This window comes from Phalacrocorax carbo, chromosome 18 (genome assembly GCF_963921805.1).
Source record: "Phalacrocorax carbo chromosome 18, bPhaCar2.1, whole genome shotgun sequence".
Lineage (NCBI taxonomy): Eukaryota > Metazoa > Chordata > Aves > Suliformes > Phalacrocoracidae > Phalacrocorax > Phalacrocorax carbo.
The window spans coordinates 9071200-9097127 of record NC_087530.1 but is presented as its reverse complement, the minus strand read 5'-3'; the positions used below and the strand labels follow the sequence as shown (position 1 = coordinate 9097127).

Sequence of the window (25928 nt, the reverse complement as noted above, 5' to 3'; positions counted from 1 at the left end):
AACCCCAGGGTGAGAAGCCTCACCCAGCTCCCTGCGTCCCCAGGGTCAGAGCCCACGTTGTACTGACAGAAAGCCAGAGACAGCGCGCAAGCCCTGCCACTCCTGCAGGGAGGTAAGGAGCCCGGTGTCCCCCGGCACGGAGCGCGGCCTCGCCGGCAAGGCGGCAGGGGGCACAGCACCCTACACCCCGCCGGCACCCAGCCGAGGAGCATCCCAAGGCTGGCAGTGCGAGCTCTGCAGCCCTGGGAAACACTCTCCATCCTAAGCAGTTACCTTGGAGCCAGGTGCCAGGCACCACCGCACCTCCCAGAGAGCTCAGCATCCACCAGAGTTTTCCTGGATTAAAGTTTCATGACAACTTTAATGCCGTATGTAGGTTTGAGCCTGGCAGTTTAAAGCAATTAGATCTAGGCTAGTAGCTGTAAAGCATTTCTGTGTTTATGTCAATGTTTCAAAAGGTACCCATCAAACACTCCCGGCACTTTATACGCAGGATTAGCACGGGGGGGCCCACGCAGAATTGCTCCCTCGGGGAGCCCTGCAGCTCAGCAAGACCCGCAGCACCAGGATACCTGACCTGCTTGGGACAGGGATGCTCCTTCCTCTCCGACTGCTCTGCAAACCCGGAGCCAAGGCAGAGCTATCCCACCAAAGCCTGGCTTTTCCATCTGCTTCGCCCAAGCTGAGAGAAAAAACACCGAGAAAAGGTCATGCTACCAGCTACACCCCGCGGCGCTGTAGATGTACAAGTATTTCTCCCAGACAGATGGTGGGAAGGGGAAGAGCGAGGAGGAGGAAGGAAGGGAACAAGTTCAAGACAAGAATCTGAAATCGGCAAACTCCCCGCGCAGCCCAGCGCGCCGTGCGATAAAAATACACGGCTCGCTGTCGCCAGCAGCGTGGAGGGACCCGCCACGGGGGCGAAGGCAGACACACACAACGCCTTGCTGCGTGTCCCACCTTGAGCCATGAGCTAACGCTGCTCCAATGCTCCTCACCCTGTTTCCAAAACCATCCTTCCACGGTTCTTCTCCATCTCCTCACCACTTCAGCATCCCCCTTCCAGCCCTAGCACCCCCTGACTATACTGGCCACCTTTCCAATGCAAGCTCTTACTTTTTATCCTCCATCCTCTCTTCTCAGCATGTCGAGGTTGGGAATTTTCTAAGGCTGCAGATCCCTCCCACGCATTTCGATGCCATCTGCAAAAAGCAAACCCCTCCCCAACGCTTCCTATGGCTGCTTTTTCCCCGGTACCAACTTTGATTGCTCTGGGGATGACACAAGAAAGTTAGCTTGCTGCTCAGTTCGGATGAACTAAGAGTATTTACCCAGCCTTGCTTTATCAGAGATGCAAATCAAGCACTCCAGTTACATATTTTAGCACAGGGTGGGGGGAGGATCTGCTAGCTAGAAAGCTATAAAGTGCCTAATGTATTCACAGCAGCTAAGGTAGAAAAGAGAGAGAGATTAGTGAAAAATTATTAACGTAACAGGTGTCCTTGTCACAAAAGTGACACTTTAAAGACAAATCCCCCCAAAATGAATTCCCTAAATACAGGAGCACATCGTTAACTACATTTAATTCCCATTTTATACTGTCTCTGCAAAGAAGGAGGGTGAAAGAAAGAGGTTGCTTCTCCCAGTCCACAAGAAGTTGGTTAGTGGCACATTATGGAAATGACATTTCAAGGCAATGGATGTCCTGACCCTGGGAAAGAGAAGACGTCAGGGCCAGTTGCTTCTAGCTTCATCCAGCAGCAACCCTTCCCCACGCCAGTCCAAATGTACATGCGTGACTTTATTACCGTCTCCAAGGTGCTCCTGATGGCAACAGGGCAGGTAAAGGTCGTTAGGGTGACGTTCAGCTTCCAGCTGTGCTGAGCTCCAGTCCCCAAATCGACAGGGTCTGCAAGCGCTCAGCCCCACCACCTTGGGCCACTAGACCCAGAAAAGGTCCCACAAGCCCCCTTGGCCACCCCAAAGACGCTCAGGGAGGATCTTTGGGACATCTTCAGCAGACTGGAAAGGGCTGCTGATGGGACGCTGCTCCAGGCAAGGTGCTTGGTCTGTCATCAGCACAGAGCCTGCATCTCCATCCGCCCCCCAGGAATTTGGAGATGCTCGGTCCATCTGCACATTGGGGTGGGCACCTCTTTTTCCTCTCCCCACATGCAAGGAGTGGGGGCGTGATTCTCAGAGAGGGACACAACTGAACCCTGCTCCTGGGGTTTTAGGGTTCTTTTTGGTTTTGTTTTTTAATAAAAACAGCTCATTGGAGATCAATTTAGCTTTTTAGTACCTTTCAGATAAGGAAATCCGCTGCGGCAGCAATTCTTTTCCTACCTTAATTAATTCCTAAACATATCACAAGCTGGAAGTGCATGTTTTATGAATCTGGTTGACCTCCTGGTGCAGAAATGATGACACAGATGTTGTGCCTTCTTCACTACCTCATTACTCAAGTTACACCATTATTTTTCCCCCCCCAATTGCGCTGGCTGACAGGAGCTCCAATGCTGCCATCAGCAAGACACACTGCAAGGAGCCAGAGTAACGCTCAAGCAACTTTGTGCATCCACCAGAGGAGCCGGCTCCGCTGGAGCGACCAGCCATCCCGCAGGACACGCCGGCACGCAAGCTGTGAGCACGCGGTCGGGAGGGAAGTAAATCCATTGGGAGGTTTTGCACCAAGGAGAAGAAAATACCGTGGGGTAGGAAAACAAGGCACCACTCAAATGATGGCCAAGCAGGGGGGAATGGCGGAGCTGAAGGAGCCCGCACGTGGATGTGTCCGAAGCCTGCAGGACCTGGAGCAATCCCTCAGAGACCTGTTTGCTGGGGAGGGTGGGAATCACCCCATCTTTGCAAAGGGTTTTGGCCTCCTCTCCCCTCCTGCATGTGCCAGGATAAGCCCAGCTGCACCGGTATGACGATATATCTATGGGAAGGAGAATAACCCCTGCCGCACATGCACAGAAAGGGAGCTGGGCTTGCGCAGCTGTTTGGAGGAGACCTCACCATCCTGTCCAACACGCTGGATGGACGCTGTGTCCAGGGCAGCCGAGGCACCAAGGGGCTCATCCCACTGGGGTACGGCTCCCATCGCACCCCAATGGTTACGCAGGAGAAGCGTGATGCCACCCACACACGACACTGCGGCCAAGCTGAAAGGCAAGAGCCTAACGAGACATGGGGTCCCTGAGGAAACACAGGCAGTGGAGCGTGGAGGGAGGGGGAGCTGTGATATGGGTCAGACAATGGCAAAAAAGGAAAAAAGGGGGGAAAAAAGGCATATGAATGCATTTGTCATGGCCCTCCCCAGGTGACCGCAGCTTCAGAAAGGAGACAGCAGCAGCTCCTACAACCTCACTTGCTCTTGCAATGCTTAAGAAGCTAGAGAGCTGCCCCAGGCCGAGGCAGCCACGAGAAACCTGCGCGGTACATCGGGTGCCCGGGACCCCTACCCGGCTCCGCTTCAGAGCAGGATGCTAAATCAGAGCAAAGCGTTTAAGAGCACACTTTATACTCGTCTCAGGCTGCCAGAGCACAGCACCAATGGTTGATCATTATGGAAACATCAGAACACATAAGAACAAGAATTAAAAAGGAAACTCGTAAATAAGAGTGGAAAAATTCCACTGGGAGCCCTAGAAACCAGCAGCTAACTTGTCTACTGCCAGTAACAACCAACAAAAAGTAGGCATTAAAAATAAAAAATATTAATATAAAAAAAGGGCAGCCTGATGAGGTCTGGTCACCTTTTATTCCAGACGCTAAAACGCTCCCTTGCAGGGCAGCAGTACAAGATGAAATGAGGCTTTTGCTTGTTATCGTTCTCAAAAAAAGCCCACCTTATTTCTGCTGGAGATGGAGCGGAGGCAACGCAAAGCCGCACACCACGCGGGCACAGGCCCGGCTCTGATCTCCCGCAGCCAGGGCTTTTACCAGCATCGCTCATACAGCCTTACGAGAGGCAAAACCAGCCCATGGCACTGGCAGCCACATCTGCAAGGAGCGGAGCGGCTGGTCCCTCCGCCAGCGGGATGGGACGCAGCTTTGCATCCTCTTCCCAAACCTGCGCCCCGGGCACCCGCAGGGCCAGGAGGAGCTGTGGGGTGCAACGGCCCTACCAAAGGTCTGCAAGGTGGGTCAATGCAGAGAGAAAATGTGCCTGTCCTGCCCCTCCCCACACCTCCATCTCCCCAGAGCCCAGCAAATAAGCCCCCATCTACGGCAAATGCTGTTGGATGCGGCCCTGGGTCTGAATTTACAACAACACAGAGCAATAATTAAACAGGGACACAAGATGGTGGGGAACAACAAAAAAATAAATATCTGTTATGTTTTGTTAAATTCAGCAATTTACAAGGCTGGAATAATTAGTGGTTTAAAATGTTTTGACACAAGCAGCCCCAATAATCATGATAAATCATATCAGGCATATGCCCAGATCCTTGAAGTGACAGATGACAAACAGAGCAATGACAAGACGCTCTATCACGCGGGGAATCATTGAGTTAATGGAAGAATTATTGCTTCTGAAATCCACTCCAGTCCTATTGTGGGGAACATTCCAATTTATCAAAGCCAAATGAACATTAATTGCTGCAGCCTGGTAAGTTTTCGAGCTGCTGTGACCTTCATTGAATTTTAATCCAAAACAGATAAGATTTACTTCCACACAAGAGGAAACAACACAATTAAACCCAAATGACAGCTAAGATTGTGGGGAAAACACACAACAGGCATAATGACAAAAATATTGATTCCTTCCTATTTGACACTGCGCAAAAAAAAAAGTAAATAAATAAAATCTAGCATTTGCATATTTGTTTCTTCCCCTTCCTCCTTTCTTTCCATTTGGGAGACAAATTTCAGATGCCCTCGCCAAGAGGAAAGGGGTGGCAGACAGTAATGGAGACTGAATTCCCTTTAACTGCAGTAATTAACATTATGTCTCATTGGGGAGAGACGAAGAAAAAACACTGGGGGGGGGATGGGGATGGAAAACCCAAACAAAACAAAAAAAAAGTATTATTTTGCTATCAAAGATGCCCTTGAGCTCAGACAGGGAGGTGTGAAGAGCGTCACAGTCAGCCAGTGTCCATGGCTTTTGCAGGGGCAGATGGTGGCCCCAGGGACGTGGGGTCACAGACACCACTGGCCCTTTTACTGTTGCACTGGGAGCAAACCCACCCCAAACCAGAAAGCCACACTCCGACAGCTAAAATCACTGGAAGGAAGAGTACACCCAGGATTTATGCCCCCCTGCAGCCCCCACACAGTGCAGAGGAGGTCTTGGCTTTGGAGGCAGAGCAGGAGCAACCAGCCAAGTCATAAAGATCTACACAAATCCAAAGCAACGTTCCCGTCAGAGGGAGCTCAGCTTAGAGATGTCTCACTGTCCAATAAAGCTTTGCCAGAGTACTCCCTAAGCAGGAGATTAGCAAGATCCCCCAGGCAAACCTTCCCCGGCTTTCTATAACTCAGCCAGAGGACGAGGAGACAGGTAAAAGTAAGTGTTACAGCCACTTAAAGGAGATGGAAGGAAGCACTTGGCCGTGTCTGCTCCTGTCCCCTGTAGCGAGATGCTGGGCTGATGATGAACGGGGCACGCAGACCCTCACTCCCACAGCAGCGCTGGCGTGGCCTGAAACGCCTCCTGCATAGCTGGAACGGTGTTTGAGTCTACAGAGAGCATGCAGGAGACATTGGAAGCAGAGGGAAAAGTGTTTGAGAAGCTGGAAAGGAGGACACAGGGACATCCAGCTGCGTGGACAGCAGGGGAAGGGATAGGGACATGGTGGGCGCAGGGGAGGACGGGGTGGGGGGTACCACACAGCCCCTCTGTGCTGGGATCGGGCGGCTGCCAAGCACGGCACGGCCAGGGAACCCCACTGCCGGGGAGGCAGGAGGGCTCGAACGATGAGCGGTCTCTGAGACACCGTTTAACTGGGGTCAGGGAGGAAAGTACAAGCATGGGAAAGGAGCCTGAACAGAGCCCAAGGGCTCAGATGAAGTATGTCACCCATGAAACAAAGACTTTTGCCCCATTTTACTTTAGCTACAGAACTCCATGTGGTTTTGAGGTGTGGAAAAAACCTAACAAAACACACATTTATCTTCTACTTGGCTTGGGTTCACTCAAGTTAAGGAATCTTCAAAAAAACCTGGGCAAAGTTTCAAGTCAGTGCTGCAATCCTGACCCAGGGAAAAAACACCCAGGGCTTCTGCCTCCCCAGGACCCACATCCCTGACTGGGAACTCTGCTCCCGTTGCGAGGAGTATCGGGGTTTATAAAGAAAGTGGAATTATGGCTCTTTCTGTGAAGGACAAACTTTCCTGTCTTCCCCTTGTTTTGTAGAAAGGCAGGAGAGGCTCAGTCATGAGTCAACTCTCACAACAAAGCCACGGATGCTCCCATGCTATCAGCTTCAGCGAGATGTGGCAAAGCAGATCTTCACTGGCTAACCCCGGATTAGAGTGCAAAAACATTTCCTCTGTGATATGCACAGCAATGCTTCCAGCTCCAGCCTACTAGCATCACTGCTCCTGAGCTCTGCACTACAGCAAATGAAGGCTCTGGGAAGTGATTTCTCAAAGACACTCATTTCTCCCTCCAAAGCATCAATTCATTACAATCATCATGTTGTTTTTTAGAAAGATCAGCTTCAGCAAGGTCCAAGGACCAGGATTGAATCTCTCCCTACTAAAGAAAATCCGCATTTCAAGCAACTGCAGTAATCACCAGCCTCAAGAGCCAGCGTCCCCCCCAAAGCCACGGGCCTCTTCTCCATGGCTCAGGTTTGCTCACCACAGTCGAGCAATCCCACACCCAAACAGGGATCGAGCTTTTCACACCTCAGACTTGGGTTTTGCCATCTTCATTCCTTGCTCTGTCTCTCTCTCATTTTTTCAGGCCCATTTTTTAAGTATACCAGTTTTACCCCTTTTCCCCCCCTCCAAAACTCCATCACACTGACATTTTTAGCAGGACGTAATAATCATTCCCCGTCCAACCCAGTAAGCTGCAGTCGCCGATTCCCCTCCCTTCTGCCATCCTGCTATCACGCTGACTCTTATCTTGCCCAACAGCCTTAATGCAAAGCCTCTCTCCATGCTTACACGTACTCAGTGCCCAATCTAAAGCCCCAATGACAACAGCTGAGACACTCTAAAAAACCAGAGTTTAAGTTGTAAAAGCCAAATAGCCGCTTGCTCAAAGGGGTGGGGGGAAGGCTTTGTGCAGTCATCTCTGCTCTTCCAAAACAAAGAACAGAAGGCAAGGAGACCATGCACGGGTTTAGAGATATGAACAGACACACATTTTGCAGAGGGCTGCTGCAACAGGATCCCCAATCCTATAAAAGACTTTCTTTGGGCAAATAGATGACATGCACGTACACAGGACCTACAAGCCTAACTTTATTTTTTTTCTTTTATTGGCAGGATAGTTTATCCCAACGGGAGTTAAGGGACAATACATTTAGTCCCGTCTTACAGATGGAGCTCTACACACAGATGGACCAGATCCAAATACGTAGGCAACCACCTCAGAAGATACTGAAATAGGCATTTTAAAAGGCAACAGAGCACATACACAATCTGTTAATAAAAGGTCACATAAACACCTGAGATTAAGACATTCAGAGCATCTGGATCTTCTTTTTACTTCTAGGTCAGGCTTGTCCTTTGCTAGAGAAGGATCATGCTACAGCCCATATTTACTTGATGGGTAAAATTCAGTTTCAGAAAGCTTCATAAAGAAATGACCAAGCCCAAAACCTTGCCTTTGCACACGCCTAAATGCAAGACCAAGGAGAAATACTCCACTGACCTTGCCAGTTGCTAGCAGAGGCAGGAGGAACCACAAGCTTCCTTGTCACGCTCCCAACAGCTTCTTCCCTAGGGTCTGTTTTACCTTATTTCATTTTCTTAAAAGAACAACCACTCTTCTTTTTCCTGGCCAATTCAAAAACATGTGGCCCTCCCTGAAGGCCCAACTGAGAAGGGACATGGACATTTGCACACCGGACTTGCCATCCTATTCCTTATCATCACCCTCCCACCACGATCTGGCTGCCAGCCGCCGTCCCCCCCACCCCAGAGGGTCTTCTGCGCCCTCCAATGCCATCGGCAGCTTTGACTCACCATGACCGAGATATGAAGAATGTGCATCTGCTCCTCCACTATCTCCGAAGGCTCCTGGAGGCTGGGGGGGGTGGCCCGGGAGAGCTGCTCAGCGCTGCTCATAGAGACGTGGAAGTACAGGGTGCCGTTCTCCAGCCACTGCTGCTTCCAGTGCACCAGCGAAATGTCAGCCACGGTCCCCGACATCTCTGCAGGGATAAAACATGCAACTGAGGATCACTTTTCTCCATGGAGCTAAAAGCAGGTATTCTTAGCAGTTCTGGAAATCAGGACTTTTGAGTCTCACCCCTAGTGCTGCTTCTGATCTACAGGATGAGCTTAAGCATTGCTTTTTGGCCTCTGTCTGCTGTTTCCCCCATATACGAACACTAACAGATGTCTTCCTTAATAAAAAGCAAGGGGCTACGGAGTGCCTTGGGATTTCTGCACTAGAAAGGCAACAGCAACAAATAACATGTTGCACAAGGTGCCTTTAACCTCCTATAGCTCTCCCAGCAAAAAGCTGGAAGAAGCTCCTAGAGATCTGCAGCCAAACCCGGTGGAGGTTTGCTGCTCAGCACGGGGTGGAAGGAGGACGCTTGGTGCCACGCAAGCCAAACTGTGGACATCAGCACATACTCTGCCGGCATTTGCAACAGAAACCTTCTCCCAGGTTGCGAGGTAGCACTGCAGCTGTATTTAGAGGGACATTGCCAGTACAGACTAATGAGCACCAGCAAGAAGAGGTAACCACCGGGCTTGACAAATGCCTATTGACCTCAGGGTTGCGCGTCTGTCTGTCATCTTCTGCAGCCTTCTGTTAGTTTTGCATCCCACCTGATCCTGATTTACAGCGTAAGCACCCTGGGAGCTGGGATTACAGCATCCCAGCACACACCTCCACCGTGGCAGCTTCCCCTGACTTAGGGCACCACACCTGACTAATCAGGGGCTTGGACAATCCAGGCACCACGTAACCAAAAGCCAGCCCCAGATCTGCAGCCTCCAGCGCAGCCAAAGTCAGCAGCTCCAGGCCTCAGCTGCAGCTCCCACCTTGGCCAGGCAGCAGCAGACACAGGCAGGAGTGCTGACAGCTCCACAGCTGCCCATCAAGTTTTAAACGGATCTCTGCAAAGAACTGATTTGGCAGTTTGGCAGCCGAATCAAAACCGAAAAAAAAATACTAGCACAAAATGAGCCAAAATATTTCTCCTTCCACCACCTCTTTTTTTCTGTTTGTTTTTCCATTTGCAATATAAGCAATGGGAAGCAAGTCAGGTCCTCTTAGTCACTGGGCCCATGGCTTCGGCAGCCACCTGCTTTGTGGGAGACCCAAATTCAACTCCCTCCTGTTTGGGGAGGGCGAGCAGCTATAACAGATCACGACCTGCAGTCTGCATGGCGTGCCTGCTCCAGAAAGGCCGGCAGCACGAGTTCAGGTTGCCCTGGCACCACGGTGGGAGTGGAGAGAAGGTCCTCCTCCGCACCTTGGCCGCAGAGGGTCAGCGGGGAGGGCAGGGCTTGCTCCCCCACGGGCAAAGGGAACGGCAGTGGCGTTTTGCATTTCATCTTCCTGAACCCTGCTGAGCAAAAGCACATCCAGTTCCAGCTCCCAGTGGAGATGAAGGAAGGAACAAGCCCAGCTGAGGCTGGCCTGAGGAGTTACCCACACCTTTCAGGACAAGATGCTTGGGTGCTGGCGCATGAGCCACTATGCAGGCTACAAGACCAGGCACTTCCACTTCCACAGACCCACGTCCCAGCCCAGCAAAAAAAACCTTTTGATCCTTCAGGACCAATTATTCTTACCCTTGAAATCAATACATTTTCCACCAGCAAGCTCGTGGCTTTCCACTGTGGATTAAAATGGAGGCAACCACCCCATGCTCACAGAAAAGTCCCCATCGTGTCCAAAGCCCTGCAGGACCCCCCCTTGCTGCACAGCCCAGCTGAGGGCAGGGACAAGGTTACCCCATTACTGCCAAGTCCCTGATTCAGCACCTCATTAATTATACCACTGACATACCTGAGCCGGCTGCACTGTCACCTGAATCTAATCGGCAGGCTGTGCTCATTATCTCTGCCTCCCAAGCACAGCGCCTGTCGTTATCCCCAATCTCTACACACATCTGAGCACTCAAAGGGAAAAAACCAAACAGCTCCAGACCATGCATGGGACCCATCAAGAGCCCAGGCTTGCACTTTGGAGGGGACCCACGAGCTCCCTGTCATATCTCTGTCATTGCAATGAGATTGCTCCTAATAATCCCGTCCCTCCTTCAATGTAATATAAATAGCCATTTGCTGGAGCAGATCAGTACCAAGACACATTTCTTGCACTCTTTACCCTGAAAATCAAGCCAGCCCTGCAGCTCACACCACAGGACAGCAGCCTGCACAACACCTGGGAATCTAATGAAAGGAGGCTTGTGTCTCTCACCACCAAAGACAGTAAAACTGAAGGTTTCTTATAGCAGTAAAAGTAAGAACAAAATGAGAGGAATATCAGGGCTGCTTAATTGCAGTTGTTTTCCTAGCAATACTTCAAAGGTCTGTCCTGAAAAGCATCTCCTTGTCTAATTAAAATTGCAACAATGCTACTTTTAGGACTAAAAGCAGTAACTTAGCTTTGGGACAGATATCACAACCTCTTCTACTGAAGCAAACAGCCCGTGAGACAGCATGGACACATCAAGAGGCTTGACTCTGGTTATGCAAAGCCATCTTAATTCTGTTCAGAGGGACAGTCACCCGTAGGAGAGGATGATTTTCAGTATTACACACACATCACACGCACATCCCTGCAGCAGACCTTTCCAAAAGAGCTCAGGAAAGGAGGTTACATCACCCAGCCCACAGCACAGACCTGATGTGGGTGCCACCAGGATCCCACTGCTACAGTTTGCAAAGGCTACAACACATTAAGGAAGCCAGGAAAAAAACTCCAGGGTCAATCTTGCCTCAAATTTCTTCCCTTGCACACACATTTTCGCATGGGATATTTAAAAGGATCACAGAGAACATTTCTGGGGAGTTCTGAGATATAGGCAATTTTTTGGATTTTAGCCTAGACTGAAGATAAGCCTGTTTCATTTTCAAAAGGTCTCTTCCAAAAGTAGAAACTTCAATTTCACATTCATTTCACAATTTTAAGCAAACCCAGCAGCGAGGCAATTTCTCACGAAAGTTGACTTGCCAAGCCTGGGTACCATTTACCATACATTTATAAATACCAGTATGCTCTTCACCCCTGCAGCCCGTGTTGCAGGAAACCTGGCCATTACCCCTCCCAGCATTGCCAGGACATCATGAGCCTTCAATCAGATTCACTGCTCACAAAAGAAAAAAAGCCTTTTCAAGCCCTGTTAGCTGCAGAACCCTTCAATATCCAAAGGCAGGGAAGTTCCCTGGCCTCATATACTTGACATGAGTATTACACCGCCTGTGTTTCACTGGACACGCATTGTCACTCCACTATCTACACGGTAGTTACAGCAGCGATAGCCCGTCCATCAGAAAGGATGCAATAGTCTGCAGCAAGATTGCCTGTTATCAGAGCTTTCAAATGCTTTTGGAACAAATTAAGGGCATTCCTGCACCAAAACAGAATGAGATACAGCTAAGGTTTTAAATGGGCAGCAATGGAAAAAGCATTTACGGTCTATAGCTATTTAAAATCTCAGCATCTAGCAGACAGGGAGTTTTCAGCCAGGGTTCAAACACAACTTCATGGGTAAAACACCGAGTAAAACAGCCAAACAGACCACAAAACATCTGCCACGCCATCTTCCCACCTGCTCGCTGCACCCATCAAAGAAGGGCAGAGAAGGGACAAGGGTCCTCCTTTCCTGCAGCAGCCAGCCAGACGCCTTGTTCCCGACAGAAGCCCACAGGCAAACATGTTTCTCTATCCCACAGCAGAGACCTGAGGAGCCTATTCCCCTGCAACGTCAGCAGAGATGTCTCCTCTCCAGCCTCAGCCAGCCCCTGCCCCCAACTCTTTACACCTGCCCTTCGTCTCCCATCACGCAGCTCAGCTGAGCCCAAGCTGTGCCGCCACCCCACAGCCCCACCAGCCTTCGGCACCACCTAATTAAAAGAAAAAGGGCACACAGAGCACATTCTTTTTTGCCCTTCCTCAGGCTCTGGGTCCCATAAAACTTCAATTTCCACATTTTCCTTTAAATCAAACAAGAGATCCAAACAAAGCCTTTCCCGGGGCTCAGCCCCCGACCTGGGTTCGTGCCCATCAGGAGGTCACCCGCTCAGGACAAGGCAAGGGACAGCAGCAACCACAGCAAGACCCCTTCCAAGTGATTCTCTAATTCCCTTTACCATTGCTGCAATCCTTACATATAAACATTTCACTGAAGTCTTCAACTCATATTACAATCAAACTTAAAAGCAAAAGGGCCTAAATGCATTTGGTTGGGAACCAAGACGATTCCCATAAAAGCAGATTATGCTGACATGATGAATATAAAATGAAACAGCAGATATTAAAGTTGGAGGATTGTTACTCCATGCCTTCGGGCTCCTGGCCGCCCTACCCATCTCCTCCCTCCTCTCCGCCCCCTCCCGCTCTATTTTACTGAAGGCAGAGAACAGGCAGAGATAGCCTTTTCACCTCTGCCTTCTCCAAGGCAGGCTGCCAGGCTTGAAATATTCAATAGCTCCCCCAGCCCCCGCCCCGACCTTATGCAATGCTTCAACATTCATCAGTTATTTGGGAGGTTGCAGCCCTGCCTTATCTGTCATGGCATTTTACAAAGCCTGTTTTGTATTTAATTGGCTTGTTCTTGCTAATCTACCGTGATTATTGTATTTTTATTTAATTCTTGAAGGTCATTATTAAAATAAGCCATTTTGCTTACGGCAGTTCATCGCTGCACGGTTCCCCACCCCCGGATAACCAAACCCTCCTTGTGTTTCCCCTCCTCTCTGCTCCCCAGCGCTGCTCAGACCCTGGGACCTGCCAGACACCTTCACAATAAGGACCAAATCCTTGGTGTGATGGGTGGGAAGCCTGTGAGTAATTTCCAAGTATGGACCCAGGCTCCTCCTGCCTTCTTCCTCACCACCTGCTTCATCCCAGCAGGACCTGCACCCTGCAGCCAGGCTTTATCCGGTCACCTGCACAACTCACCGTCTTAATCTGTTGGCAGGGGGAAAGCTGGAGATCTGTTTATCGATGATATTTCCTTTTAAGGCAGGCTCAGAAACACGATCCCATCTCGAACAAAAAGCCAGCACTGTCGACACTGTCGTCCTCTTCTTGCCCATGCATCACCCCCAATCCTGCGACCCCATTTCTCCTGCCTAGTCCAGGGGCTCTGCTGTGTTAATGTTCTCCAGAGGCGCCAACCTCCGGTGAAGTGTTGGTTTATAGGTTCTTCAGTGCTAGCTACCACTTATGCTAATAAACCAAATTTATGCAGAAAGTCATAAACAGAGAGCTCTCCCCAGTGCCCTTGCCAGCACAGGATTGCTCCCTGCGGAATAGATTATCGCTCTCTGAGCAGCCTAGCTCCACAACGACTCTAGTAATGGGGCTTCCCCCATGCTCCCCGGGGGACTATTCTGCAGTCAAACAGGCCCTAACAGTTCTAAGGGTTTGGGTCTTTTGGTGGCAATGTGGTGGGTTATATTCCCACCCCACCCCCCCGCTCATTTTTTAACATGTTCCTTCCCTTCTACACCTACTCCCCTGTTCCCCCCGCAGTACTCCCTAGGGCAACACAAAAATGCAGCTGCAGATCATAAAAAGTAATAGGGAAGCCCAGAAGTTTAAGAAGGGGGGGAAAAAAGATGTCAAGCTCCCTCTGATCATGTCTTTTCAAAGGCCGAGGAACGCAGGGCTGCATCTGCAGGGCATTTCAGGGGTGGCTTCGGCACTGTGCATGTCTGCTAGGACACGGTGCATGTCCAGGGATGGTGCTGGATGGAGGAGGGCTTCAAGGAGCTTTGGTCTTGGGGTGGTCCATGGGGCACCCCACCAACACTGTGGGCAGGCTGGGGTGCTCTCTCTGCACCTCATTTGCTCTGCCAGCAGCATCGTGCGTCTGATGTTGACGGGTGAAACAGGTACCCAAGGGTCAGATGGGATTTGCAGTGAAGTGGGTTTGGCTATTTTGGGTCTTTGCCCAAGAAGAAGAAGGAGAAGCCAGGTCTCAGGCATGCTCCTGGGACCGGCAGTCCTCAGACTTCATAGATGTGGTAAGAGATGAGCTGCCACCGAAGGATCCCTGACAATCAGAGAAACATGCCTGAGGGCTGATCCCAAGCTCAACAGGAACCCAAGAAATGAGAAAGCCTCCTCAATTCAGATGGAGAACCTGCCTCTCCCCACAGCCAGGCTGGAGAGGCACAGGGGCAAGCGCAGCCGCAGAGCATCCCCCCGTGCTGCCAGGGAGAACTGGCACTCACCGGGGATGGCACCGTCGGTACCACCTCGCCATCCACACTATCGAAGGCAGGGGACAGACAAAACACCAGCACAATTGCCTGCTCTGTCACCGCTGCGAACCGACAACGTGCCTCCTTGCAACCCCAGGACATTCGACCTTCAGCCCTGCCCCATGCTGCCGGTAGGGCATCACCAGCACAGAAAGCTGCGAGAGAAGGCGTTGTTCCCACCTTCACAGTGCCTTGGCCAAAAATCCTTCTGGAGACTTTTCAAAAAATGCTGAGAAAGGCTTTGCACTGACTCTGCCCCACGCAGGGGTGACTCCCAGACTGAGCTTGTCGATGCTTTTGTCAGCAGCAAGGAGCCACCAAGCACCCCAGCAACTCCTCCCTCGTGAACACCAGCACTCCTGGTTTCTCAAAGAGCTGGAAACCCATCCCGTGCATCTCATCTTGTGGGCTTGAAAATTTACACCCTTTTACCAGTAAAACTCTTCCTGCAGGCAGTGATTTGGTGGGAGCAAGGTCTGTGGGTACACCTACACCCACAACACAGAGGTACATGGCACCCCTTCAGCTGGTACTCTTCCCAAGCCCATTCACTTTTGCAGAAAAAGGGATTCTCACCTTGCACATGGCACAAAGCAGGACATGCACGGCCCGCGGTGGCTGAGTGGGGTGTGAAGGAATAAATGCACTGAGCTGATAAATTCAGCCACCGGCACTTGAAGCCAGACAGTGAGTCCCAACACAAGAAGGGCTCTCCTCACTACCATCATGTCTTGCCATCGAGCTATTAGAGCCATGCAATTGCACCAGCTGTCCCAAGGCGGGCCCACAGCATCTGCCCAGCTTCAGCAGGCACCAGCGCCAACCCAATGTCACATTTCCCTGCCCGACCCTCTGACTCAGCTCCAGCCCTTCTGGGGCAGCCTGTGCAATTTGGCATGAGCTGGTGTTACACTTGTGAGCTCAGTGATAGTACTGGACTGACTCCAGTTAATGTCAGGGACAGCGAACTCAGCCAGGATATTTGGATTCTTCCCATCCTTCCACCAACCTTATTCATAGACATGCCTTTTTTTAAAAAAAAAAAAAAGAATATTTAGGTAGATGTAATTATCATGAAATGCAGCAAGAGGTCAGCAGACTGCATCATCACATGGATGGTCCAGGAGACGAGACAGGGTGAGCAGGGAGGACAGAGACAGCCTCTTCGACAGCTCAGCCCCTGGAAACACTCTGAGCGTTGAGCTGCTGCAACACAGCTCTCCCTCCTGGCTCTGGAGCCCTCTGCACGGTCCCCACATCCCTTCGGCCTTTCTAATCGCAGGCTTTAGGGTCCTTATATACGTCAGCAAGCGGATATTGATTAGCCTGCACTGCCTTCAGATCATAACCTGACTCCACGCACTTTAAGGAAGCTCAGCGCACGCTCCACTTTCTTACAGCTGCTTTGATTGCAATTCAGTCTCTAGTACATTACCCTTATTTATAATGCCAGGGCTTCAGCGTGGCGCCTCAGGCGCTCTAAAATTATTACAGGGCCCTTTTGACTTTCAATTCCCTTCCATTCAATTCCATTTTTATTTGTCAGCAGAGACTCCCATTGACCAGCGGTGGAAGCCAACTGCGTGCAGGCAGACAGCGCTGCTGCATGTTAAGCCAATCCTATAGAAATTACTCGCACACAGCTCAACATGACAGGTCATCTCGGTTTGAATGAGAAACGCTGGGTCTGGAAGAGCAGCTGGCAGAGAGCTCCTGGGTGCAGCTTCTTCGGATAGGTGGGACATCCAGGCTTGCCACAGCCCCTCGACAGTGCCATCCACCTGGCTGAGCAGCCTTTGTCAAAAAAAAAAAAAAAAAAGGCGAAGGAAAGTGACTTTCAGTGTCACAGCCCCTCCCGTGTATCCTGCAGAGATGAAGGGCAGGCTTGCAGGAGCGATGGGAGTGAACACGGTCCTTGAAAGAGCCTTGACGTGCAGATTTTGCTTAGCAGCCCTCTCCCCTTTCTCCATCTCCATCACCCAGCTGAGGGACAGGAGTTTGCTTTGGAGCTGCTTTGGGGTTTTACTGAAAAGCTCAAGCTTTACCACTTCTCTGGAGCCTCCCAGCTCACCCAAGAGAGTCACGGAATTCACTTCTGAAAGAGCACTTGATGGTGCAAGGAAGAGATGAGCCTTTCCTCTTGTCGCAGGAGAATGAGCTGCCGGTCCACGGAAGCTGCTGCTGTAGAAGTACATGAGGAAAGCTGCAAAAGGCTTCTGTTCCCCACTTACTCCTCAAAATCAACAAGAGACAGACCTTGACACATGGGGGAAAAAGTCTATTTGAAAGGCACAAGCACCAGTTTTTGAGCGTCCAACCCCTGTTAAAGAAATCAATGTCTTTGATGAGGAAGCTTTCCTACAGGTAATGGGCACACAACAATGCCGGCCCTGGCCTGCCGCTGTTTTAAGGATCGATTAAATGAGACAGGTTTTTATGAAGACAGTAGGGATGTCCTGGCTCAGAAAATTCAGCAACGTGCAGGGGACCGGCAGATCTGCTGCGTCAGGGCAGGCAAATCTGCTCAGCCTGAGCCCTGCAGGGGCCTGGTCTGCCCCGCTCCGGGTGCCAGCCCGCACCCGCTGCCACACAGGACATCTCTCCGTCACTGCTCCAGCCTGGCACGTGACTCCAACACGTCTGAAAACCCCAGCTTGGCTCCTGCAGGACTGCTACATGCATTACAGGGTCTATTCCCACCCTACTTGGGCAAGAAAAAACTCCTATTTAACCCTCAAGCCCAGGCACAGCTCAGCTAAGCCGAGGTGCTGGTGCTTGGAGTGCCATCGCCTGCCGCCGCAGATTGCTGCCTGCACGGTGACACGGGAGCTTCGCTTGGAGCATGAACAGATCTGAGGTGTCTATTGACACAACCGGAGGCTACTGAGCAAGAGCTGTTTTTGCGATAACCACTCGCTTGATTTTTCACAGCAGCTGAGGGAACACAAGGGAGGAGGCAGCCGGGCGGGCGGGCAAGGCACGGGCAAGGCACCGTGCATCGCCTGCAGTGGCAGCGTGCGGTCCCCGAGTGGGTGGCAAACACTGGCACGTGGAGACAGGGCCGGATGGATTCTGCTGGTATTTTAACCCAAGTCCCACAGCAAAAGCAAGAAGGTGCTCAGTCAGCCCCAGCCTGCCTGCATCCCTCCTGCTTTCTTTTCCTTGACACAGGCATTGGCCGGTGAGGCTGGGGTGGGGATGCCTTTTTCCAGCGCAGCCAGCAGCACTTCAAGCACAGACACCACGGCAGCAGAGCCGACCCCGGTGTCACTATGGCTCTAGATGAGGCTTGTGCAAAGAGAACACATTCCATTTTCGGAAAAAATACCCACTGTGGCCTCTTCCTTGTGGAGGTGAGAGCAGCAAGTGCAACTTTGTCTTTGACTGCGAGTTTCTGCAGCAGTTGAGGGCTGGGAGCGGAGCGGGGCAGAGGGCAGCTCAGCGCAGCGGGGTGGGCACCGAGGGGCAGACAAAGGCTGTCACGCAGGCGAAGGGACACGCCAGGCAGCGGGGACCGCCCTTCTCTTCCCTGCAAGCTGCGGCAGGAGCAGAAGGGCAACATGACCTATTCAGGTGACTTGAAGAGCGTTGCAAAGCCAGGCAGACTTCACAACAAAGGAGCGCACCACGTTTCACAGCCTCCGCCGTCCTGCACAGCGTACGCCGGGGAGTGAGCGAACGGGGCCGGCCTCGAGGGGCGAGCATCACTCAGAGCTTGATTAAAACTAGCCAAGTGCTTTATAACCTCTATGTGTTTTTTAAATGTCTCTATTTAGGAAACATACCTCTTCAAACGATAAGGTAGTTTCCTAGCTCAGGGCACTGCTCAAACTGTGAAGCAAAGTAATTTTTCTATCATGGTTCCTCCAAGGATCTCCCTTCCCGGTAAGTTCTTGAGCGCTGGGGGGCTCCCAGTAGAAACTCCCCACGCACTGGGGTGGGATGGGGAGAGGAGGAGGAGAAAGTAGGGAAGGAGGAAAGAGGGCTCACCACTTTCTAGAGACACAAGCACTAGGATGTTCACCCTCCTGAGAGACAGATGTCCTTCTCCAAGGAGGAAGAGCCAGAAGTGCAAAGGAGAGGAGCTGACGGCTGGCTGGGGATTTTAAGGAAAAAAAGTAGGTAGTTGATAACTTGGGCTCTTCAGCCTATGTGTCACCTGGAGCAGCAGGTACGTGCATCAGAAGCCAAGTAGCCTGAAAATTCTGGGCATACCCTCACCCAAAAAGGCAAAAGTATCAGTTACCAGGAATTAACATTTGCTGGAGCCCCTTCACGTGCATCCTGACGGGCTCCTACACTAAGAGGGTCCCTTCACTTGCTGTCAAGGCAGTCATCCACCGTGGTTAAAAAGTATTAAGGGTCTTATCTCTTCTGCGGGAGAGGCTCTTGAGCGCTTGCTCCCTGGAAAGCCCCCTGTTCTCCAAAGCCTCCCAGGTACCACTCAAGCACCCAGGTTCTGTCTTGGCTACACACAAACCCCAAATTCAGCTCCTACTTACAGAAATGAGCTCTCACAACCTCACAGAAAATTCACTTCCCTCTGAGAGCCCAGTATTACACCTTAATCCAGGAGCAACCTGCACATTTATCTACCTCAGAGGGATGCCATCAGCCCGGGACACACGGACAGCCTCCCGCTGGCCAAGCACCAAGGACCCTCCCTGAGCAGGACAGACCACCTGGGCAGTCTCAGCCCTGGAGCAAAGGGCTGCGGTGGGAGGCTGCAAGCCGTCCGGCTGCCAGAAGCAAAAGGGTTTAATGAGACGTAGCTGTGAAAATCCTCACCTCTCTCTGGACTGACTTGCACTGAAATGAACTGGACTCAAAGCAGATGATCTAAGAGCACAGAGAAGTCGCTGGAGGGCTCAGAAAGTGGCATCGTAAGACGAGGAGACATTAAAATCCAAAATAATAAAAGCAACCGAATTTATTAAGGCTTCTCGGAGCCTGTGGGCAAAATAATTTTTCCCCATTTAAAAGTGGGTAAGCCAAAAGAGAAGGTAAGCAATTTGTCATTAGAAGCAATGAAGTGGCAGAGACCGAAGCCCGAAGCAGCAGTGTCCTCACAAACACAATCACCGCCCTGGGCTAGCAAAAGCAGGGTCCCTTTCTCCAGCAGCGCAAGTGGAGAAGCAGGGGTGCTAGCCATGTCTTGCAACAAGTGCATCACCTCCCGAAATAAGAGAGCAATCCTGTGTCACTAGAAAACCCTGCAGCACTTCCAGAAGGTGGCCAGGCCGTTCCAACACCCCTGTTACCGTGCCGGGGTGCCAGCCCTTGCACAAGGGTCAGGGAAACGCCTGCGACAGTGCCAGGGTGCAATGCCATGGGGTGCCAGCCTGAGCCAGGCACAGGGAGGTCTCCAGCCGCTGCGCTTGCACAGGAGTTCCTCCAGCTCTGCTGGTAGCTCGAGCCCACCGGCGCCACATCTTCCCAAACAGGCAGACGAGGCCCAGCTTTACTGTCATTGCAGCCCTAACCTGGCTTTGCAGAACCTTTGCCAACTCACCATCAACCCACACCACCCCATACGGTCCCACTCCTTCCCAGCCAGGTTGCCTAGCATTCCCCACCAGTGGAAATGCTTCATGAAGCTTTTCCTGCCCCGCATCCTTCCTTCCTATCATTAGCAACAGGGCTACCACCCCGCTCCAGCCCTTCATCCTTATTTTCCCCTTCCCAACAAGTTCACATCCCTTCCCAACCCCTACCCCATTAGGAAAGGCTAACCCATGTCTCCATTAACAGTGGACCTGGTGCCCCCATCATTACCACACCATGAGATCCACTTGCTGTCCTTACAGAGTCTCGGGGAAAGCTGTATGGCAGCTGCCCAAAAAGGGCCACCTACACCGAGAAAGAAGAGACCCGGAGCATTTCCACCCTTGATCTGCATACACAAAGGTCATGGGAAAGAGGCAGAGGGGGATGAATCCTTGCAGCCTCATTAGAGGGAAAGAAACTGTTTCTGCAACTAATAATTGATTTCTAAATTTATCCCCTAATTAAATAGGTTCCCTGGATGAATCTGCACGCAAGCTGCAAGGTGATGATTTAGTGCCTGGCTTCCTACGGGAACACATCAACACATGTTTGCAAATCGTCTCTCTCCCAGATTCAAAGGTAGGGTGATCATCTCCCCGTGCCAGCACACCCGGAGCAGATGGGCCCTTCCTGCCACCTGGAGCTTTCAGCAAGCCAAGCCAAGCTTTCCTCTGCACCAGGTTTATCAGAACCGGGCGCAGGGGAGAAGAGCATTTGTCACCCGTCTTGTCACTGGTCCCTGCGCTCCAACCCAGCAGGGACTGTCCCAGTGACCAGAGCAGGGGGCCCATGACGAGCAGAGCGTGCAGCTCACACCCTGCCCAAGCCGGAGGCCAGCCGGAGGATTTTTTGGCAGGCAGGAGCTGTAAAACCACAGCAAACTGGAAATGCGCTGCCTAAACTCAGCACATAGTAATGGCAAGAATGAGAAACATTATCTCCAAAACATGCTCTTGCTTCCTACATCAATTCCACGGCTGTTCCTGTCTAGTCGCTTTGACTTTTTCCTACAGACACCATCAGCTAATAAAACCTCAAGAGACGGATCTTGGGATAAAACCAGGCTACAAGCTCTGCAAAAATTAAACACATTTATCACTCTTCTGTGGATTGTTCCTTTTGGAAACCAGAGAGCCCTGATACTCACAGACAACCATCAAAGGACTTTGGACGCGAGAACTCCACCTTAGCTTGAAACAGCGACGGCGCCCAGCAGCTCTGCCGTGTTAAACACACACGAATTAACTCCGGCTGCCCAGGACCGTAAGCATGGGGCCCGTAGCCGGCCCATGCAGTGCTGGCTCAGAGCTCTCCCCTCCCAGGGAGGCAGGCACTTGTCTGCATTTACACACCACCTTCTGCCCATCAGCAGCAGCAACACCTTTCATCTCCTCCTCTTTCCTCCCTGACAACTTTCCACCCGCCGAGATCATTTGTGCACCGGGGATACTGGCATTCAGGGCTCCAGCCCTTTGCTGTTGCAGCTTTGGGATCTACAGACATACATTGTCCCTCCTGATGCCCCACACGTTGGGGTTCCTGCTCTGAGCACGTGGTGCTTGCAAGGATGAGCCGTAAGTGCAGCCTGGTGATCCTTTACAGTGCCCATCGCTGCCACACTGGGCAGATACTGAGAAGCCCTCTGTTCAACCCCTGGCTCTGCCACTCACCCCACAGAAATTTATAAATTCACATATTTATAGATCTGCTTGGCCCTGTTGGGGCTTCTGGCAGGCAAAGACGCAGCCTGCATGTCCTAGTCACACCACAGTGAAATCAAACAAATAGAGAAGCTGCTCCCATGAAGATCAAAGGGGCTCTTCTGAGATTTTGAACCTTATCCTGGCCTCTGGTGCAAAATAAAGACCATTTGGAAGTTTCACCACGAGGGAGAGGGGAAAATAACCTGTCTGTCTACCCCCTCCAGCAGCAGTGACCGTAGGTCGCGACGCGGCCAGGACCATGGCCATTTGCTGTCCCAGGGTGACTACAGCGCACACGGACCCCTACCCACCCGGTCACACGCTCTGCTTTGAAGAATGCGAAAAGGTGGGATTTTCTCCCCCCCTTCCCCTGAAACATGTTCCAAACTGGAGCATCTCCATGGTATTTTGGATTTCTCAGCACTTCTGGATGAAAACTGTCTTGTTAAGTGAGTTCTCAATAAAAAAAAAAAAAAAAAACCTACCACAGACAAAGCTCAGGCCCTAACCTACTTCTGCACTCAAAAACAAAAAATCCATTAGGTGGCTAAATACTTTAGGAACTGCGTCCTTTCGTCTCCCCGCTTTGGTTCTCCATCTGTAACAGAGCATCCTCCTTTATAAATTGCCTCTGAGAGCCTCAGATCTCTTCTAAAAGAAAACAGTATTATTCACAGGATAGGAAAGAGATGCAAGAAAGCTAATTAGTCCTCATACAGAGGATTTTGCAATATACAGCATTCAAATGAAGCCTGATTTTCGGATCGCAGTGCTGAAATTTTCGCATTGCGTCACTGGCTTTCTCTTCCAGAGGTGCCTTTTTTGCTCACCTTGAACATTTTTAAAGGGAAAGAAAACTCCTTTAGGTACCAAAGCAAATTCATAATCTAGCTCTCCACCACTTACCAACTTGAGCACATTAAAACTCTGTTAAAAGCAGAGCAAGATGAGTCCTTGAGGCTCTGTTCCCCAAGGATGTGTGTACATAAAGCAAGGAAAATGTGTGGTTATTAGAGTTTAGGTTTATTGTTTTCATAAAACACACTGAAGATTGTGTTTATGATTCTGGAGAAAATAAAACCCTCTCTCCAATTGTTAAAATAATGAACACAAAATACTCCAGTGACTTCTAAACAATCAAACACTTTGGACTTGCACAGCACCTTCTACTCAGGTTTCAGAAAAGTCTGTACAAGAATGAAAATAAGCCTGGATGGGTGGGGGATAAATCCAGCACCTCACCTTATAGCCAGAGGAAGCAGAACAGCTTATACAGTTATTCCATGAGGCTATGTTACACAGATGGGAAGGCAACTGTTCAAAACTCATCGGAAAATTGCTTGAAGAGCCAGTTTTGCTGGGTTTCAGTAACATCCCAGTTTCGGAATTATCAAATCCCATTTGAAAGCCAGACTTGACCATGAGAATCATTTAAACACACTCAAAACCAAATGAAAAAGTAAAATCTTAGCCAGCACTTTCTCTGGCCCCCGCATGAGTCGCTTGCAAAGCCTTCTCCAACACAACGTTCACACCTTCAGAGGGCTTTTGCCTGCCTTGTGTCCCTCCCTTCTGCATCTGGCTGCAAGAAGGCATTTGTATCCGTCGCTGCACCAGGTTGGACAAACAGCATTGCCCAAGGAGCCCAACAGCCTCCATCACTCCTGCTCCTCTATCTCCAGCCTGGAGGAAGGACAAACCAAAGGGTTTTTTTTTCTCCTCCTTTAAATATTACAAAGACTACACGAGGTTATGAATTATTGAACGGTGCTGTCTCTTCAGTTTAGCACGATGGTGATGATGGAAGGGAAAGGTGGACCGCAGAGGGGCCGTGTCCCCGGCACGGGAGCGGGGCAAGGAGCCAAGGGGCACGACCAAGCGGGATCCTTACCCAACTGCTTAGTGTCTCTGCCCATCCATCAGAGCCTGACACCTGCCTGGCACCACTCCACGGTGGGGATCGAATTAATCTTGGAAGAAGCCAAGGGAAATACAGCTTCTGCAGCAATGGCTGGCAAGGGAGGGAAGCTCTTCAGATGGGTGAGCCCCTCCATGTCCCTGCACTCCTACTTCAAAGCCTGGGTGGAACCAGGACCTGAGACCCTCTTGGCCATGTCCAATGGTTAACCTGGATGGCTGACCTGGCAGAAGCAGGTTTTTTTTTGGAGCTCCAGCACAAGGGAACAGACTGGGGATAAGGATGGAAAAAGCCAGTGAGGACAGATATTGAGAAACAGAGATGGTGCAGAGTCTAGCTTTCAGATAGTTTTGCAGATGCTTTCTCGAAGGGATTACTGCCAGCTCTAAACCAACCTATCAGTATGAGCCTTTGGGGATTGTAATAAAAACCAAGATGTTTTTCCCAGAGCCAGATTACATACATGATGTCTGAAAATTAAAGAAGCAGCCTAAAAAAAAAAATTTCAATTCCATCCCTCCCTTTACATACATTTACTCTCAAGCTCCTCAGAGACAGAGGTCAGCTCCAGAGCAGCGGCGCCCCAGCTGCATTCATCCCCAGAAGCTGGCAAACCATGCAAAAGCACTTGCTGCTCCTCACACCCACCTTGCTGATCAACGGCTTCATTCCAAAAAGCACAAAACAAGACTGAGCTGAGACTTAACCAATTTCAAAGAAACACCAGATTCGATACACACAGCCAGATCTTCGAGTTGAGGCAGCACTGAGTGTCCAGACTAACAACCCAGTTTCTGTGCATCCTGCCTTAGCAATATCATCTAAAATTGGTGAGAATGGAGTAGTTTCCAGGGCCCCACTTTTCCATCTCCTGCAAACTTCTTCTGTGGGCCTCCTTCTGAAAAAAGGACATAACCAAAACCAACACACTACCCCAATGAGATTTGAGTGTTATAAACTGAAGCACTTGCACTTGGAAAAAGCTGAGAATCAAGCTTCCTGCAAGAGATTTGCCACCGTGGCTGCCCTTGATCATCACATCACAAGCTATATTGCTTGTACTCAGAGCTAAGATCCTCATTTAAACACCAGAAGTGAAAACCAGTGTCTTCCCAGAGAAGCATGCAGGAGCCCTGCTAGGTCTAATCCTGCCCTTTGCCTCTGCAAAATGCAACTTATCCCCTGCCTGCAATGACTGTCAGGCTGATCACTGCCTGGCTTGCGATTCCTGCCCACTCACTCTTTTTTACTCTGGATGTTAATGGAAAGAAGTCTCTGGATCCATTTGAAATTAATTATACTTCAGTAATTACAGCTGCTATAGGGTAGTATTAGGTCAAACTGCCCCTTTTGTGCTGTGTCTCAAACCCTAGAGATGATGAATGGGCTCATTTTCAGCAGAGCTGGATGCTCGCAGCTCCAGGTGAAGCCCATACAAACCGCAGATGCTTACCACTCCGATACCGCATCACCAGCGCCTGCCAAACGCTTCCTGTAATAAAACATCCAAACTCACACTGTGGAAACACAGTTTTCACTCGCATTGCTTGCTACTTGTTGTCAGTGTCCCACAGGTCCCACAGCCTCCCCGTGCCATCCCCAAGGTTGTCCTCTCTAGGCTTAAGAAATCTATGTCACTGTTCCCCACCAAAGGACCTTTTCAGCCCAAAACAGAGATCCTCTGCTCACATTCTAACTCCATGTTAATTATTAAGATAGGGTGGGATTGAAGAGACTAATTACCACTGTAAAGTTACTCTCCTGAAGGCTAGTAAGGGAAGTAATTAGGATGGACAAGCATGGATTACAGAGCTCTAAATCTCTCTCTCTTGTCAAGATAATGCTGCTGCCCAACCTGACAAACGAGTCCATAGGCAAACAAGAAGCAGTCATGGAGATGGAACAATGGCCTGGACCATCAGGGAGCACAGACCCTTCACACTGCAGTGCAAGGGAATCCCTTCTCCAGCAGCTCCAGACTGGGACCGACAGCCGTAGCCTCCAACACACAACCCCGAGAACCTCAGCACAGCCACCCTGCCCTGGGCTGGGTGACAGGTTGTACCTGCACACGCCTTGCTTGCCTGCCATGGTGGGTTCACCTTGGCTGGCTGCCATACCCCCACCGAGCCGCTCTCACTCGAGCTGCTTCGTTCCCAACTCTTCTACCC

At 50.7% G+C, this 25928-nt stretch overlaps 1 protein-coding gene across 2 annotated transcripts in view; it reads right to left on the bottom strand.

Moving 5' to 3' along the window:
* ASTN2 (astrotactin 2) overlaps positions 1 to 25928 on the bottom strand; it is a 358900-nt gene that overhangs the window by 294055 nt on the left and 38917 nt on the right. For both annotated transcript variants that reach the window (XM_064469222.1, XM_064469223.1), the window contains one exon: positions 8155 to 8342. In XM_064469222.1, coding sequence (XP_064325292.1) covers positions 8155 to 8342 — 188 coding nt within the window. The remainder of the gene's footprint in view (positions 1 to 8154; positions 8343 to 25928) is intronic.